The 19,379-nt window shown below is 42.2% G+C and overlaps 1 protein-coding gene across 1 annotated transcript in view; it reads right to left on the reverse strand.

Moving 5' to 3' along the window:
• GUCY1A2 (guanylate cyclase 1 soluble subunit alpha 2) overlaps positions 1-19,379 on the reverse strand; it is a 338,257-nt gene that overhangs the window by 285,414 nt on the left and 33,464 nt on the right. The window contains exon 3 of the mRNA XM_043579224.1: positions 13,130-13,251. Within this exon, the coding sequence (XP_043435159.1) occupies positions 13,130-13,251 (122 nt within the window). The remainder of the gene's footprint in view (positions 1-13,129; positions 13,252-19,379) is intronic.

Here is a 19,379-nt window from a genome sequence, read left to right on the forward strand (position 1 = left end):
CATGTCCCCAACCACTGTCTCTCCCAACAACCTACCCAACCAGATCCAGACGGCACACTGGTGGGAAACAGTGTACCAGCTGCCTATGAAGACTACAATACAATTCACTTGTATCACAGGCTGCTAGTATTTCCAGGTCTACATCTTCTCTTTCCACACAGAAAATTTACCATTTCTTTTAATATTTATTTTTGAGAGAGAGCGAGAGAGAGTGAGAGCGAGAGAGAATGCATTCTCACATGAGTGGGGGAGGGGCAGAGAGAGGAGGAGAGGTAGAGGTGGGGTACGGAGAATCCCAAGCAGGCTCTGGGCTGACAGCAGAAAGCCCGAGGCAGGACTGGAACTCACAAACCATGAGATCACAACCTGAACCAAAGTCGATGTTCAATTGATTGAGCCACCCAGGCATCCCCAGAAATTAGCGTTTCTTATTTCAAAGCTAAGACCAGAGTTGGTGGAAATCTAGGGTAAAAAAAATGATAGGAAAAAAATTGGAATTTGGGGTTCAGTCATGCTATGTCTGAAATGAATCTCCTCTCACACACACTACCTATCATTAGGGGTAACAGAAATAGGGAGATAGGATTCTAAAGCATCTAGAGAATTCATACAGGATACAGAATCCTCCCTAGATCCCCACATGGAAAATAGAGCATATGGGAATCTTTAGCTGAGCAGGCTCATGAAAAACAAGAGAGTAATATTTTGCTTTTTGAATATAGACTAACAGTGAGATAATAAAAAGAATGTGCCATACATAAAAAGCCCTAATTTAAGTAACATTTTTATTGTGACTCATAAAACTCTACTCACCAAATTAATTTAAACAGCTGATAGAAATGCTGTCAAAAACACTTAAAACTGACTGAAAATCTGAACTCATGGCAAATAAGAATGACAACTCATCTAGCATAGAACCTAGGATGCTTGAATTTAACTCTAATCTTTGTCAATTTTCATTAATTTTCAGGATAATTAAATTTCATGTTATAAAAATGCACAGTTGAGTCAAAGTCAGAGTTCTGTAGCAAAGAGCAATGAAAACAGAAAACAAGGTACCAAATAAAAAAGAAAAAGTACACCTACAGGTAGAAATGATGAATCTGACAAATAAAAGTCATCAAATAAAAAGGAAAAAGTGAAGAGAGAAGGAGAGGCAGTGTGTTCATTTGAGTTTAAAAGACTCAAAAAATAGGGGCACCTGGGTTGCTCAGTCAGTTGAGCATCTGACTTGGGCTCAGGTCATGATCTCACAGCTCCTGAGTTCAAGCCTAGCATCAGGCTTACTGTTCTCAGCATGGAGTCTGCTTCAGATCCTCTGTCCCCCTCCCTCTCTGCCCCTCCCCCCTCTCATGCTCTCTATCAAAAATAAACATTAAAAATAAGTAAATAAAAATAAAAGATTCAAAAAATAGTATTTACATTAAAAAAGGAAAAGTGCCAAATCATGATGAACTCGCTTCACAAAAATGAGATCTAAGTCTGACATATGAAATGATATAGGCTCACGCACCTCTTTCTCACATAATAAGGAAAGAATCAGAATTCCTTCTAACTCAGAGAAAAAAACAAAAATAACCATTAGTCTTTTGCAATAGAGCAGTTGAGGGTCAATAAACAAATCTGGAGACTCTCACATGTGAGCCTCAGTGTCACCATCCCCATGAGCTCATGTGTGAACCTCTGCAAGCAGCCTGGCCTATCTGTGTGATTTCTTCTGTTCTAAGTCAGACCTAGCTTCTTTTCTTCCTTCCTTTCCATCTTCCTTCCTCCAGTTCATTCATTCTTTCGTTCTTTATTTTTTCCTTCCTTTCTTTCCTTCCTTCATTCCTTCTTCCTCCCTCCCTCTTTCTTTCTTTCTTCCTTTCTTCCTTTCTTGAATGTTGCAGATATTAAATGGAAGTGATACCATCTCCTGAGAAGAGGGATGGGAGGTTGTTGAAGAGGATTGAGAAACCTGCTCAGAAGAATGACCAGAGTAATAGGAGGTTTAGTGAAGTGAATGACTCACTGGTCCGGATGGTGTTGAAAGGAATTCAAATTACCACCCTCTGGGGGCTAGGGGTGCATAAGGACATTGATCAAGACTGCTTGTGGGTATCTTCAAATTTGAACACCTCCAATGAATAGGATTATGAGTGATGTCACCTAGAATTTACACCCAAATTCCTAATTTCATTTCATTTCCCACTGTGTAATGCTGGCTAGCTCCATTTTAGAGACTTATTTTTTACCAAAGCAAAGATAAAGAGTCTACCCATTAGTACCATGGGCAATTTCTGCTATGATTGAGAATTTCCAAGCAGTTTCTCCATTCAGTCATAAAATCTTGAAAAAGCACTAAGGATGACAAAACAGGAGGCAAAATTCTTTTCTCTTTTGTTGATGTTGAAATTGTAAGAAGACAGCAGGGGCGGTTTTGTTTATTAAAACTTCAAGGGAGGGGCACCTTGGTGGCTCAGTCAGTTGGGCATCTGACTCTTGATCTCAGTTCAGGCCATGATCTCAGAGTTCATGAGATCAAGCCCTGCATCAGGCTCTGTGCTGACAGTGCAGAACCTGCTTGGGATTTCACTCTCCCTCTCTCTCTGCCCCTTCCCTGCTCGTGCTCTCTCTTGCTCAAAATAAATAAGTATTTTTAAAATATAAAAATAAAACTTCAAGAGAAAAGTTTTATTAGAAGGAATCAATTAGAAGGAATAAAATTTTTTTAAAAATCTAACAATACCAATTTCTGTATAGGATGTGTAGCAAATGGTACAGCCACTTTGGAAGACACCTTAGTAGTTTCTTACACAGCTAAACAAAATGCAGAAATCACACTCCTGGGTATTTTTTTTTAATTTTTTTTTCAACGTTTATTTATTTTTGGGACAGAGAGAGACAGAGCATGAATGGGGGAGGGGCAGAGAGAGAGGGAGACACAGAATCGGAAACAGGCTCCAGGCTCTGAGCCATCAGCCCAGAGCCTGATGCGGGGCTCGAACTCACGGACCACGAGATCGTGACCTGGCTGAAATCGGATGCTTAACTGACTGCGCCACCCAGGCGCCCCACTCCTGGGTATTTACCTAACTAGTTTGAAAACTTATGTCTCCACAAAAACCTGTGATTGAATGTTTGTAGCAGGTTTATTCATAATTTCCAAACACAGAATCAACCAAGCTGTCCTTCAAGAGATGAACAGAGATGCCACCTGTGGTCTATATGTATGACGAAATACTCTTCAGAGATCAAGAGGAATGAACTATCGAGGCACACAGAGACATCTATTAATCCTAAATGCATACTGTTAACAAAAAAAAAAACAATGTAAAAATGTTAAATTTCGTGTGATTCCATTTAGAAGACACCCTAAAACAGACAAAAACTACAGAGAAACAAACGTATCAGTATTGGCCAGGGATCTGGTGCAAGGAGGAGGGCAGGGCTGAATGGGTGAAGTGCAGGCGATTTTTTTTAATTTTTTTTTCAACCTTTATTTATTTTTTTTAATTTTTTTTCAACGTTTATTTATTTTTTTTAATTTTTTTTTCAACGTTTATTTATTTTTGGGACAGAGAGAGACAGAGCATGAACGGGGGAGGGGCAGAGAGAGAGGGAGACACAGAATCGGAAACAGGCTCCAGGCTCTGAGCCATCAGCTCAGAGCCCGACGCGGGGCTCGAACTCACGGACCGCAAGATCGTGACCTGGCTGAAGCCGGACGCTTAACCGACTGCGCCACCCAGGCGCCCCAGGGGATTTTTTTTCTAACAGTTAAAGTATTCCGTATGATACTGTAATGGTGGATGGTGGATACATGACACTGCACTTATCAATACTGATACAATTTTCCAGCACAAAATGTGAACTTTAATGCATGCCATTTTAAAAATACACACATACACACATGTGCGCACACACACACACACACACACACAGATCCAAGAATCACAGGACAAAATTAAGAATGTGATTAAATAATGGAACTGTATTATAAATGGAGGAAAAACTCCTCACTGGAGGTGGTAGGGGGTTAAGGTGCTGACCTAAGTAACACGGGAAATGAGTAGAGTCTAAAACTCCGTACATAACTTCATACCCCAAAAATGCACAACACTACACTCTGGTTGATAAAACATTTTCCCCACAAGAGTGTGTATGAACAATTCTGAAACAACTGAAACAACTGTACGTGTAAGCTGCAAGTGAACAATTAAGTGGATGGGATGCCTAAGGAGAGCCAAGTTTCCCGCTGTTGCAGTTAGAGGTTACAGACAAGCAAGGGGAATGAGCTAAAACATTCCATGCGGTTGGATCACTATGGACTCACATTTAGCATAATACAGAGATGATGCACACAGAAACACTGACAGAGAGGCATATATTAGGAGTTAGTACACACATATGTATTTTCCTGCTCTGTCAGCTGAGGGGGCCTGAAAGGAAGAATATCCCAACCGCAGTAAGTACTCTGAGGGCCCAGATTTGGGTTTCTAACACCATTCTCCAATCAAAGGACTCCTGGGATTAACAGCTGATTCTAGGCCTGAGGCAGAAAATACACACAATGAGCCTGGAGCATCTTGTAGTGCTATCAAGTGAGGAACTGTTCAACATACACACACACACACACATACACACACACACACACACACACACACACACAGTGATGGGCATATGTCCAAGTACACAGCAGACAATTGCAAGACCTGACCAGTACTCTTCAGAACTGTTAAAGTTATCAAAAACAATGAAAATCTCAGAAACTGTCGGATGAAGGAGTCTAAGGAGATACAACAACTAAGTGTAATACAGTATCTTACATGCAAGTCCGGAACCGAACAGGTAAAAACCAAGGATATCTGAATAAAGTGTGGAATTTAGTCACTAATAATGTATGAATATCAGTTTCTTAATTGGGTTCAAAGTACCATATGAACATAAGACATCAATAATACAAGAGAGAAGTTTGGAATATGTGATAACTCTTCTATAAATATCGAACTATACTGAAATTAAGAATTTTTTTTTAATTTTTTAACGTTTATTTATTTTTGAGACAGAGAGAGACAGAGCGTGAACAGGGGAGGGGCAGAGAGAGAGGGAGACACAGAATCGGAAACAGGCTCCAGGCTCTGAGCTGCCAGCACAGAGCCCGACGCAGGGCTTGAACTCAGGGACCGTGAGATCATGACCTGAGCCGAAGTCAGACGCTTAACCGACCAAGCCACCCAGGCGCCCCTGAAATTAAGAATTTTTAAAAATATAAAGGTTAGAAAAGAAAAACAAAGACCTACCTACTGAAAATTTCAGGACAGAGAACAATAGTTGGAGGACTCCACGATGTAAGAAGTTGCCCTCCCATACAGTGAAGTGCCAGACAGAAAGCTGGTGATGACAATGAGACAACGTAATAGAGAAAAACAAAGACCCCCCCCCCCAGAAAAGGGGGAAGAAAAGTGACAGTCAGGTTTTTCCAGTAAGGAAGAGAAGCTAAGTATGGAGAAATCCAGCAGGACAATGGGAAAAGACCAGTTATAAGATAACAGAAAAAAAAAGTTCCTAAAATAAAACAGATGATCTACAGGAAGAGAGAAAGCCTCCCCATCTCTGTGGATACACCTGTATCTTCTCAAAGTGATGTGCATGATTGAAGATTCAGTTATTAGTGTTTATTTTACAGGCAGGAGCCAGTGTCCACCCTCAGCAGACTTCCTCCTTTTCAGACCGACCTGCCCCATCTCATCACTTCATGTAAAGTATGCAAGCAGAAAGTCAAAAACACAGGTTCCTTCCAATTTACATAGACCCACTATTCAAGATCTCTGTTAGGAATTAAATTGTGTTATTAATTTGGGTCGCCTGGGTGGCTCCATCGGTTTAAGCGTCCGACTCTTGATTCTGGCCCAGGTCATGATAGGGCCCTGCGTCGAGCTCTGTGCTGTGAGGAGTATGCTTGGGACTCTGTCCCTCCCTCTCTCTCTGCCCCTCCCCTGCGTGCACAGTCTCTTCCTCTCAAAACTAAACATTTGTAAAAAACCGTGTTTAAAAAGAAAGAAAAGGGGCGCCTGGGTGGCTCAGTCGGTTAAGCCTCCGACTTCGGCTCAGGTCATGATCTCGCGGTCCGTGAGTTCAAGCCCCGCGTCGGGCTCTGTGCTGACAGCTCAGAGCCTGGAGCCTGTTTCAGATTCTGTGTCTCCCTCTCTCTGACCCTCCCCCATTCATGCTCTGTCTCTGTCTCAAAAATAAATAAACGTTAAAAAAAAAAAAACAAAGAAAGAAAAAAGAAAAGTAAACAGTTCGTGAGTTCAAGCCCCGCGTCGGGCTCTGTGCTGACAGCTCAGAGCCTGGAGCCTGTTTCAGATTCTGTGTCTCCCTCTCTCTGACCCTCCCCCATTCATGCTCTGTCTCTCTCTGTCTCAAAAATAAATAAACGTTAAAAAAAAAAAAAATGAAAAAAGAAAAAAGAAAAGTAAACAGTTCCTGAGTTCGAGCCCCGCGTCGGGCTCTGTGCTGACAGCTCAGAGCCTGGAGCCTGCTTCAGATTCTGTGTCTCCCTCTCCCTCTGCCCTTCGCCACTTGTACTCTCTCTGTCTCTCAAAAATAAATAAATGCTAAATTTTTTTTTAATTTTTTTAATTGTGTTAATTAATTCATGTTATTAAATGAGATAATGTAACAACTTTCCCAATGAGATACTGTGACCATGTTCCTAAACTTTAATAGGCAGCACCCACTAAAACAAAATCAATGGCCTAAGAAACACAACTTTTAGAGGCTTTGTGACCCACCAGTGATGTCTAACATACTAAGTTAAGCCTCTTAAAATACCAAGATCGGCTTGAAATCTTGCAGCCAGCAGAACTGGCACGTCGTTTACTACAGTTTAACTGTGAGGCCTTGTCTGTGTCTTGAGGACAAAGGCATCAGCCTTCTTTCGCACTGTCAACACCTGAAATCTAGACAAATACTGTTTCTAAACTGACAAGGGTCCACATTGTAAAGAAACTGCACTCTCCTCAACACCAGTGGGGAAGGTGGTGGATACTACATGTCACGTGCAAGCACATATCGAAAAGCAGTGAACTAAGTACAATTCGCACAATTCAGAGAGACTTGTGCAATTAGCGATAGAGAAGTGACATAAAGCCCATTTCGGTCATGATTCTGGAAGACCACACAAAGCCCTGGAAAGAAAGCCCTGGGGTTCGAATCAGACTGACCCGGGGTTTAAATCCTGCTTCTATGGCTTCTCATCCCTGACAAAGGAACCTAACAAGTTAACATCTCCAAATATCCATTTCCTCACCTTCAAGAGTGAGCAATGGAGTCTCCCAGGGCTGAGGCCAACTTTTGTTTTGTGTGGCACTTGTCATGCATCAGGCTGCTTTAAGCACTTTACATAAATTAACTTATTTACTCTTCCTAACAACTGTAGGAGATACGTGGTTATAGTACATCATTTTACAAAATGGGAACGATAAAGTACAGAAAGGCTGGGTAACTCGTTCCAGCTCACACAGCCACTAAGTAGGTAAGCTGCATGTTCAACCCAAGTAGTCTGGTTCATTTTTGCCCTAAACCGTTAGTACATTAGAATACCATTATTAGGGGCGCCTGGGTGGCGCAGTCGGTTAAGCGTCCGACCTCAGCCAGGTCATGATCTCGCGGTCCGGGAGTGGAGCCTGTTTCCGATTCTGTGTCTCCCTCTCTCTCTGCCCCTCCCCTGTTCATGCTCTGTCTCTCTCTGTCCCAAAAAAAAATAAAAAACGTTGAAAAAAAAATTAAAAAAAAAAAGAATACCATTATTAAAACAATTAATAAATCAAGTCTCCTCCAACCACCTTAATTCTAATCCATTTCTTTAAATACTGACATGACTTACTTAATGAAAGAGAAAAATTATCCATTACTAAGTGACAGTAACAAGAACTATATTAGAATTTATCTATTACTGTCTATCTTAATTCATCAATAAAAATGTTAAGTGATTATTGCACCAGCGAGTTCTCCAAGATTCCATATATGTTAATCAAAGAATTGTTCAGTGAATGGGACAATGTGTAAGAGTTATTCCAAGAAAGTTATTCCCCAAAGTAATCTTAACCCTAAGTAAAGCTAACTAATCCTTCACAGTTTTATGGTCAATTAGCAAGGCTGCTAACACACACATTCCGAGTCACAAGAAAACCAACCTAACAGTTAACATATAAACAAATTATTGCTTATAAAAAATAAAAGGGTCCATATCAGCTAATGATTCTGGAATGGGGAGCACTTTACAGTGAGCTCTGCATTCAGAGTATTTGAGTCCCCAAGACTAAGAAAAAGCTGTAATGTGTAAGCCCCAAAGGCCATCTCCTTCATCCTCTCATTAGCTCCTTCCCAACAAATATCCCCATGACCTCACTTTGATTCGGACCTAACATGTGCTAAGTTTTTTGAAGATAATAAAGCCCCACTCTAACAGACAACCTTTAAAAAGAGAGACAACTTGGGGCACCTGGGTGGCTCAGTCGGTTAAGCGTCCGACTTTGGCTCAGGTCATGATCTCGCAGTTCGTGGGTTTGAGCCCCGCGTCAGGCTCTGTGCTGACAGCTCGGAGCCTGAAGCCTGCTTCAGATTCTGTGTCTCCCTCTCTCTCTGCCCCTCCCCTGCTCACGCTCTGTCTCTCTCTGTCTCTCAAAAAGAAATAAATGTAAAAAAAAATTTTTTTTAATAAAATAAAATAAAATAAAATAAAAAGAGAGACAACTTAAACGAATATTCTTTCACTACTCATGTCCTTGTGATTATATTGAGAGGAAATGCACTTAGCAAAAGCAGCATGAAACTCTACTTTGTGAACACCCAGTAAATAACTGGTGCTTACTGAAACAGCAACCTCAAGTTTGCTCCAGGTCGTTAGGAAGTGAATTCCCTAGAGCGCCCATCTCTGATTTCTATCCTACTGCGCGAGGACTTTTTCCGACACCACCATCACCTTCACCTCAGGGCACCAGATGCTCTCCAACCAACACATCCCCAGTCCCCCCAACACAACTAAAACTGGTCAGAGCTGCAACAGCCACACCAAAGTATGGGACCAAACTTAATGCCACGTTAACACTGTTTTTCTATCTGCAAAGCTAAAAGGGAGCTGTGTGGAAGGCGCTGCTCTGGCTTGATGAAAGACTGGTCAGCCTACATATTTAGGCAGATACACCACGGATGCCCTTCTGAACAGGGATGGTTACCTTGTTGTAAGGAAACAATCGAGCACACGGAGTAGTCTGGGTGTCCGTCCTTCTGTCGTTAAGGGTAGCCTGAATGTCCAAGACTCTGCTTGGGTTGATAAGGAAAATCCAAAAGGATAAAAACAACTGGAACAGCCATAACCCTCATTTATTTTACATTGCCTTATATGAGGAAGTTATGCCATTTAGACTGCCTCTCCCTTAGCTCTCCCTACTCAGTCAGGGCTTTATCACAGATGCTCCTTTGTACCATTCAAGCATTCCAATTTCTGAGAAATACTCAATGCCACACCTAAGAATATCAATACATTTTACTACTTAATTGGAGCTAAAAATGGGCCTTGCTGACTACGGCTGGAAAAGCCATAATTTTTCGGACAACTAAAATTAGATCATTTCGGTGAGCAAAAGACATATTCCAAATAAAGCAGTAAATTTAACACAAAAAGCCTCCAGCAGGGAGGGCATAGTTCACAACTATCTTTCTTTGGAGAGCCTTTCTCAGAGTTTAAAAGCCCCTTCGAGGTGCTGTCCTGAATTAGCACAGGAACTGCTGGAGCACCAATATGAGGCGATGGATGAGTATGAGCAGCCGGTACTTAATATTCCTAATTTGTAAATGATGAGACAAAAGACAGCAACAACCAGTTTCTAAGCCAACAGAAGAGAAATAAGTGAGAAAATGTTGATCTGGAAACAGTTCTGTCCCATTACTCGTAGGGGCGTGAACCACTCTCTAATGCACATGCATTTCCAGGGAGTCCTAGGAAAGCAGGGACGAAACAAACGCATGGCAGAGGCCAAACTGGTTTTCTGCAGCAAGATCTTGCAGACCCCTCACGCCCTTCTTTTTACTGCAGGCCAACCACTCAACTCAAACTTCAACCTAAAAACCAGCAAATGATCAAACCATCCAAAGGAGGACATGCTTAGTTGATAGGGTTATTTTGAAAGGAGAAAAATTGGCTTCTCTAGCCTTATTTTCTGACCTAGGAATTTAAATCTTTCTTGAGAAGAGGAAGTGTAAGTCACCTACAGATGAGCGAACAAACACATTTCTCGTCTCTACCACAACGTCCTTGTTGGTTAAGAAGGTGAGAGAAGTAGGTGTCTCTCCATCGCAATCCACCCATATTCTAACCATGCTCCCCAAAATCAATGAACATAAATCATACTGTTGGAAAATCGCCCTCTGGTAGGATTTGAGGATTCCAGCAATCAAAATTCCTCTGAACCTGGTTGAGACCCTCCACTCCCATGCTACACTCCCCCACTCAGAAGATAACTTCCTTTCTCATACAGTGTTTTTCTGTTCAAGGAGTTGATCAACTCTTACATTCTCATATATGAACCCTAAGAGACTCTTAAATACTGAGAACAAACTGAGGGTTGATGGGGGGTGGGGGAGAGGGGAAAGTGGGTAATGGACATTGAGGAGGGCACCTGTTGGGATGAGCACTAGGTGTTGTATGGAAACCAATTTGATGATAAATTATATTTAATATTAAAAAATGATTGCACTGTGGAATTTAAATGTAATTTAAAAAGAGGAAATCTAAGCAAGCCAAGGTCAGTCATAGTGCAGTGACCTGTTGAAAACAAAGCTCTCAATGACTCTGACCAGTAAAGGTAAAGCTGTTACCTTCGTCCTCGGATAGCCTGTATTGCAAGAGTTATGAAAAGACATTACCCAAAAGAGAACAGCTACGTCTTAGACACATAATCACCTGTTGGATCCACGCCAGTATCTGGTCGACAGATGGCAGGCATTTCATTTTATTCTTCAGACATTTAAATTTTACAAGATTGTGATTTTTAGATTTGAAGAACAACCCATTGTTACTAAGAGGGAAAAAAAATCTAGTATCTCGTGTCTAGAAAAACTTGGTATTTATGAAATCCAAACCCTGTTGTACAGTCACCTTCTAAATCATAAGCACCTCACTTAAAAACACTCTGTCATTGATATCCTCAGGTAGCAAGCATCCTGCCTGCAGCTCTTTTCATGCCCTACTTGAGCTGCAACTCAAGGCAACTCCAGGAGAGCAACTGAGCTGTGCTGGGCCAACAGTGCCCCCTGGCGGTTACCCTGTCAAACTGTCTGACCTCAAGTGTGTGGGACTTGGGCACACCCACCTTCAAGTCTGTTGACATGCCTTCAGCACCTGCATAGATTTATCCTCAACATTTCCTCCCTGCTCTCACTCCGTGATGGGCAAGGTGGGGAGCATATGACATGACAATGTGAGGGGCAGTGAAATCTTTAGAAACTGAGTAAGAGCAGCTTTCAAAATCATAAACGTCCCTTGCCAAGACTCTAATACATCCCTTAGTGGGGCATCATCTCACGCCACCCCTGGAAAATCACAAGGTCTCAAGAGAAATAAATGTTACTGATGGAGTTGGATTTTTTCTTTTTTTGTCATCCAGCTAAATTTATTCCATTTAAATGCCCAACTTTTATTGGAGATTAGACTTTCCTATTTTGGGGAAAGTTAAAATGTCCCTTTTTTATGAAATGGTGACGTTACAACATGATCACTTTAACAAATTATCCTTACTTGGCCAAGTTCACCAACTTTATTTGGGTTTTTTTTTAACTGATGGACAATTCTTGAAAATAAAAAATCAGAAAATGGTTTGGTTTTGGGTAATGACTGGCCCCTCTTCCCAGTTATTCTCATCCCTTCTCTTCCACAACAATTAAGTTTACTGGGGTAGTAAGACATCCCTGCACCTGTACTAAGATTGAGGACAGTCAGTCCTTGGGTTCTTCTCACTGTCCATCACTCTCTCACATGCATAATAGACAAACCACCCCTCACAAAAAGGTCCATGTTCTTAATAATTTGTGTTTACCTAGGATGAAAATCTTATCAATAGGTAGGTGGCATCACAGCTTGAGTGTAAAAGCCAGATCCACCTCTGGGAGTCAGATATGTTTAGAAAAATCTGATAGAGTCACGGTTTGAGGTCACCTGGAATCTATCTGTAGAAGGGACTCAGATGTCTCCAGAGAAAGCACCTACTCTAACAGGAAACAAAGCCAGGCAAACAAGTTTGCCCCAGTCTTCATCCATCTGATTCTGAGAGAGAGGAGATTCTGAGTTCTATATGGAGTCTGTCACTAAGATTTGTTGTTCCCTACCACCCCTCCCCAACACTCTATGGATCCCTGAGTAGTAAGGAAAAAGGAGAAATCCCAAAAAATTCAAAGAGCTATATATTTTTTTTTTTACTACAAACCTACAAAAGACATTACGGCAAAAAAGTATTTCTGCTCTGGTATCTACTGTGCATATAATACAAGGTAGCTCTCACACACCAAGAACATCATATAGTAAGAGAGCACGGCTCATTTATGGTGCCTGAAGGCAGCATGATTTAGTGTGCTAACACTCTTCCTTCAAAAACAGTCCTGCTGCCATACTACTAGCATCTTCAAGGTGGACACACACACAGACAAAGACCTCAGTAGATGACCTGCCACCACCTCTGAGTGTAGAGTCCACTATGGCTACATGTGAGCCACCCTCCAGCTCCCACCAAGGCCTCTCACAAATACTGTTATGCCAATAATAGAGTATGGGCTTGGACAGGAAGATCCCCAACTTCAGTCGAAGTTAAGAACCAGATAAATATGGATTACAGGAGGCTGATACCAACATACAAATTCTGGGTTTCCCTGGCACGTGAGTATTCTTATTATAATGTTTTTCTACCTCCAAGGAAACGGAGTGCACGTAATTTGCACTTACACATCTCCAGGAGTGTCGAAATTAAATCACTTGAAGACAAGGTCCTAGTCTTCATTTGCCTTAGTCTCCAAACCCCCCATCAGTAGAAAATGAAACATTTATACTTCTCCCCTTATTCTCTCTCAACCTATAAACATATAGTTAATATACCGAGTATATTAGCAGTGCATTGAAGGATTCCTGAGACGTCTTCAATACCCTCTTTGTTGGAATGGTCTGCATAGGAGCATCTGTTAGAGATATTGTGGAAATTCCTTTCTGCATCCCTGTAACTAAGAAGAAAACAAAATTAGCATACAGAGCAAATTTTTAAACCATCTGCGAATGCACTCATATATGTACACACAAGCACACGTACTCTGTGCTTTTAAAAATAACTGCATTTTAAAATAACTCAGGGTTTCAGACACCACTTCTGGCATAACCTGCCATTAACATCAGCATGAGCTGTGTGGATCAGGAACCAGAGGCCATCATTAATAAGACAGCTGTGTGCAGAAAAAAAAAAAATACATGAGGAGAACCAGAACATGTATCAGTTTGTACAGCTAGTGGTTTCCTTATCTGAGTGCTTCAGAGCTGCTGGTAATCTGTTTCTGTAAGGAAGATGCCTGGCAATAAAAATAATTAATGGTACTTACTTGATGCACTGGTACTTTGTGAAAAGTCAACACGTCCTAACCTCTATCACAGCCCAGGACGCAGCAGTGTGGTGCATGGATAACAAATTAGCTAACGAACCATTTGGAGTCTGACAGAATTTGAATCATGCTCTTACCATTTTCTATCTGTGGGACTTTGAGCAAGTAACCTCATCTCTTTGAGTCTAACTCGCCCCCCTCATAAAATGGAGATCCGCTCCCCCACCAGAGTTCTTGTGAGGACAGAATTACAAAATGCCTGTGTAATCAGGTGATGCCTGGAACTTCTCCAGTTGCCTCTAGATTAGAGCGAAGGCACCAGAGCTGAAGACACTAGAGGCCTGATGCTCCCACATTCTACAAAAGTAGCAATTCCCTTCAGAACTTAAGAAATGACTGGAGGCCCCGCCATCGCCAGCTCACAGAAGCAAAGGAATAAAAAAAAAATTGAAAGCAAATCCTCGGAAGAAAAAGTAACTGGCCTAGGAGGAGAACACTGTTGTTATTCTTCCCTTGCCCTACAAGAAAAAGAGAAAGGACAGGTTTTCTGCAGAAGCCCAGTTGGGGAGAGAGGGGTCCGCCCCTGGTCAAGATGGGGCGCTGGGTACCACATTCCACTGTGAACGTCTGCTGAGGTGGTATAATTCCTGATCATCCCTTGGTGCCTGACTGAGCGGAGGGAGAAGGTTCCAGAAAGACTTATTAACAGGGAAAAGAAAGAGAGGCAAAATAGGAGCCGCCTACCATACCTCCATTGGGCAAGGCAAAAATTGGGCATTTCCCATGGGTCGGGGAGATACCAGGAAAGAGAAGAACGCTTGGGTTGTCCCCTCTTACTGCCTTCCCCAGCCAGAGGCTCCCAGCAGGAGAGAGATCCCACCAGAAAGACCATGAAGTACACCTCTCAGGGGCAAGAGTGGGGCATCTGAAATACCTTACTGAGGGTCTCCTTGCCAAGACAGGACTGTCACAGTCATCAGTGAATTTAAAAAGGCTGCCCCTATCTTCCATTTTACTCCTGCCTGATACTTAAGAGAAAGGGACGTAGAAAGGGTTGGCCTGGACCACACGAGTGAAATGCCCCAGGATACCCCTCTACTTGCATTCTGACACAGGCAGAGAGGGATGGAATGGGGAGAATGGATATGGGATTGACATGTGAACTCATCTGGAGTAGACTATAGACTCCCTGGAAGTTCTTGAAAATCAGGGCAATCCACCCAATATCACAGCGGACCCATCCTTGCATGTTTGAAGCAACTGAGAGAAAAAATAAGATGGCCTCAGGCTTGCACACTCCCCTGAGATCAGATCCCAACAAACCAGTTTGGCAAAATGCTCATTACAGTTTCCAGGATGCAGGAATCACTCAGTAAAAGGTAGAATGGGGAACATGGTCATCAAAAACAGACACAGGATTGTTTGTAAAATCAGGCTCTCTCACTTTAATTGGACTGATCCTAGACAAAATGTTTTTTTCTCACAGCTTCAGTTTCCTTATCTACAAAATTAGCTTTATGCAATAATCTTATGAAACAGATGGCCAATATCCCATAAAATAAGAGATGTAAAGTGACCAGTAAATTGCCTCAAAAAGAGTAATCAATTAGTAGATAAAAAATTTAAAAAATTAAAAATAAAAGCTATTAAGTTTATTTATTTTGAGAGAGAGTGTGTGTGTGTGAGCAGGACAGGGGAGGAGAGGGAAGGAGAGAGAATTCCAAGCAGATTCCACACTGTCCGTGCAGAGCCCAACTCAGGGCTCGAACTCAGGAACTGTGAGATCATGACCTGAACTGAAATCATGAGTAGATTGCTTAACGCACTGGGCCACCCACCCACAAGAAAAGATAATAGCTTTTATCTAACATTGTGTTTATCCATTCACATATTCTTTGTAAATATATGAAAAGGAAGCTATATCACTTTTTAGATAAAATGATGGATAGCCACAAAATCTAATCATGACAGCCTAAGTAATAACATTAAGGTTTGTGTCCCAGAATATCCAGGGTTCACCTACTTCTAATGTTCTATGGAAATCACTCTAGTTTATTAATCTCTATTCGACTGTCAAAAGAAAAAAGAAGGTTGGCAATACAAAACAAACATGAGGCCCACAGTGATAAAGGGAATGAGAGAATTTAATTTTAGATGACTATAGGAAAAGTTGTCCCAAATAATAAAAGAGCTTGGCAGTGGCCCCACCCGCGATATTAGCACAATGATGCTTCTTCTGGCAAAAAAGGCTCGAAATGAGTGGCAGTGTTCTGAATATACATTTCTTCAGGCTTCAGCTTTTAAAATATGTAACGATTGAACATTCCGTCCCAGGAAGATGGACCATCATGTGTTTTCCAATCATGGGTTTAAAGAACTCTCTGGCTGCACCGTCGTGGTAATCCACTTTGGTGAGCTACGGACCAGGGGGAGTCATGAAGCACAAACGTGAGAACGGTCTGGGAGTGGCACTCTGGACGTCAGTATGTTGTTACCAGTTTAAAAATGAGAAAACTGAGGCTCGTTTTTGTTACCTAATGTGCCCTAAAGCATTCAAAGGCAGAATCAGACTTTAAATCTAGGAAACCTGGTATGTGGTAGTCTCCTCCCAAAGCATTTTCTCAGCCCTCTGCTCAGAGACCAGGAGGGACACAACATAATGGCAACAATGACATCAGAGGGAGAAAGTCATCATAAAGCAGACTTTCCTCAATCTGGGGTGCCTTTCAATTCTGACAGTGATCCCAGCCTGTCCCCTACTTACCCCTTCTGGTTCTGATTGTTCCTTCCACCACACTGTCCAAGAAGCAAGTCCAGCCCCTAGAAGCTTGAGTTACAGAAAGACTAACACAAAGATGTACACTCAGTGCCCCTTTTCCTCATACTGAGGGAAGAAGACTGTGCTGTATGGACAGGTGTGTGCTTGTGCAGAGTTTATATAAAAAAATTTAAAAATAAACTTACCACAAAGTCAGCCTGACACACAGTGGTAGAGCATTAAGCATAAAGGAGAAACTAAGCAAATAAATCAGTAAAATTTATGCTATGCAGGAAAGGCTCTTGGATACTACAACTGTAATGGAACCTGGAGATTATTTCTACCCCTCATTTTAAACCCCCTTCCAAGCATAATCTACTCTTCTATCCACTAGACACATACTTCTATGTATATACCTCCAGGGAGTAACTTTCTCATTTATTCACACTTCCCCAAGCCCCCCAAAAAACATGTTAGTCCCTCCTATGTACCAAGCAATTACAAAGGCATAGAAATATAGAAGAAAGTAATTTAGATAAATACACAAGATAACATCGGCTCTGATAAATTGTATGAAAAGGAATACCAGAGAGGAATAGAATACAAAATATCTGGGTTGGAGTTGTAAGGGGGGGATGGAGGGCTTCTCTAGATTGGGTGGCCATGGCATGTTTTTCTGAAGATAACGATGTTTAAAAAGAGACCTGAACATTTAAAAAAAAAAAAAAAAGTAATCCATGTACCTATTTGGGGACAGGCCATTTCAGGAAAGTGGGATGGTATGTGCAAAGGTCCTGAGGCTAAGAAGGAGTTGAGAAGCCCACAGACGCCTGGCAGGGAGGGCGGGGAGTGACAAGGGGGAGTGGAAGAAGATGGAATCAGAGAGGTAAGCAGAGCCCAGATCACAGGCAAAGTTCAGAGTTTACTCTATCACAGGAAGCCATTAAATGGTATAAAGCGAAGATTTCACAGTTTGATATCTGGCCCAGCAGCGTCAGCAGAATTATCTGGAAACTCACTAGAAACGCCCTGAGAGTGCATGGAAGACACGGGGTCAGAGTCCTGCAGGTGAGGTCCAGCCCCCTGGGGTCTTAACAAGCCCGCAGGTGATTCTGATGCACCTTAACAAGTGAGAACCATTGGGCTGAAATGAGAAGGGGACATAATCTAATCTGATTGGTCACCTTGCTGTGGTGGACACAACGTTGAGGCACAAGAGTAAGTGTCCAGGCCAGAAGCCGCCACGGCAACAGTGGGGATGCAGAGGCTTTTCCACACGGCATGAATAATTTTCTCCCTCCTTTTTCCAGCCTGAACGGTCTCTGTGAATAACTGTGTGAACCAGAGAATGGACAAGCTGAGGACTAGAACAAATTTTTGAAGATGAAGTTCCTGGGGCACAGAGAGGCTGTCTCCCCGACAGAGGCTCGCGAGCTCCTCCCTTCCATCCTCCATCTGTGTGAGCCTTTCAACAGCTGCTCCCTGCATTCATGTCTCCATCTCGGAGACTAAAAAAGCCTCAGAGAGTTTCTGTGAACTACTTGTAAGAATTCATCAAGGACCAGCAGGCAGTCCTGAAGTTCTGATAAATAAAGCAGGTCCAAGGGCAGTTTTAAAGGACAAGAAAGGGAGGCTGGGGGGCCAGTGGTTAGAGGGGACTTAAGAAATTCACAACAGAAGGGCTGGGGCCCTTCTGGACATGGATGGAGCTAGAAAGTTATGCTGAGTGAAATCAGTCAGAGAAAGACAGATACCATATCATGTCACTCATATGTGGGATTTAAGAAACTAAACAAATGAGCAAAAGGAAAAACAAGAGAGACAAACCAAGAAGTAGACTCTTGACTACAGAGAATACTCTGACACACTGGTGGTCCCCCAAGGGGAGGTGGGTGGGGGATGAATGAAACAGGTGAAGGGTGCACTTGTGATGAGCACAGGGTGATGTATGGAAGTGAAGAATAACCATATTCTACACCTGAAGCTAACATAACACTGTATGTTAACTGCACTGCAATTACAATTTTGAAAAAAAGAAACCCCAGGAGGGCTAGCTTATACTCCTTACCATTCATCCCGATTCATCCTCCCAACTCAAGGCTCCTTAAAGCTGAATTATTTCGAGACAAACCTTGGGCAAAGCCCTATTTCAGAGATTTGGAAAACCATGGCTCTCCCACCCTCACCCTCTGCCGGAAACATGTAAACTAACACTCAGCAATTTTTACCAATTGCCTGACATCCCTTTAACTGGAAGAAACACACTCCTTTTCAGTTAGAGATAAACAGCCTTTAATTGTGTCTTTGAAAGAGGTACAACAGGCAGGTGTGAATACTGAATTCAAATGTTAGTCATAATAGATGCTCTCCTTTTTCACTATTAAAGAGAAATAGGAAGAAAGAGAGAGAGATGGGTGGGGACACTGGGGCCAAGGGAAGAGGGAAGACAAAGTCAAGAAAGGCCAATGTCACGATACTGCCACCAACATCTCCTCTCTGTTTGCGTGCCCACGAATAAAGGCAGCGGGCACTGGTACTTCCAAGTCCTCAGAAGGCAGCCCCCACTCAGGTGAAAATGTGTTAACGGGTCTCTTTGGAGACAGCTGGACATCAGGATGCCTCTTATATCGGAGTCACATGTACGGTTTTCCTTACACTGTCTCTAAGAAACAGAACTACCAAAGACTATTTGGAGGCCAAGAATCACCACAGGCTATGTCTACAAGGAAAGAGGGAGCAGGAGAGTTGAGGCAATGGCTGAGATAAAAGAGAACTCCCTCTTACTAATGGAAAAAAGAATTTTCTCCTGAATACGGTAACATAGTCTAGGTAACTACTCTGATCATAGTTACAAGATTCCCACTCCAATGTGCCCTGAAGACATAAGTTCAGTTCACAAATGAGCCTTTCATCAGTTACCATTTCATTTCAAAACAGGGGATTTGCAATTCCAGGAAATGATTTGTTTTTTGGTTACTGGTATTGTCTTTAAAATATTAAA

This window comes from Prionailurus bengalensis, chromosome D1, assembly GCF_016509475.1.
Source record: "Prionailurus bengalensis isolate Pbe53 chromosome D1, Fcat_Pben_1.1_paternal_pri, whole genome shotgun sequence".
NCBI classification, from domain to species: Eukaryota; Metazoa; Chordata; class Mammalia; order Carnivora; family Felidae; genus Prionailurus; species Prionailurus bengalensis.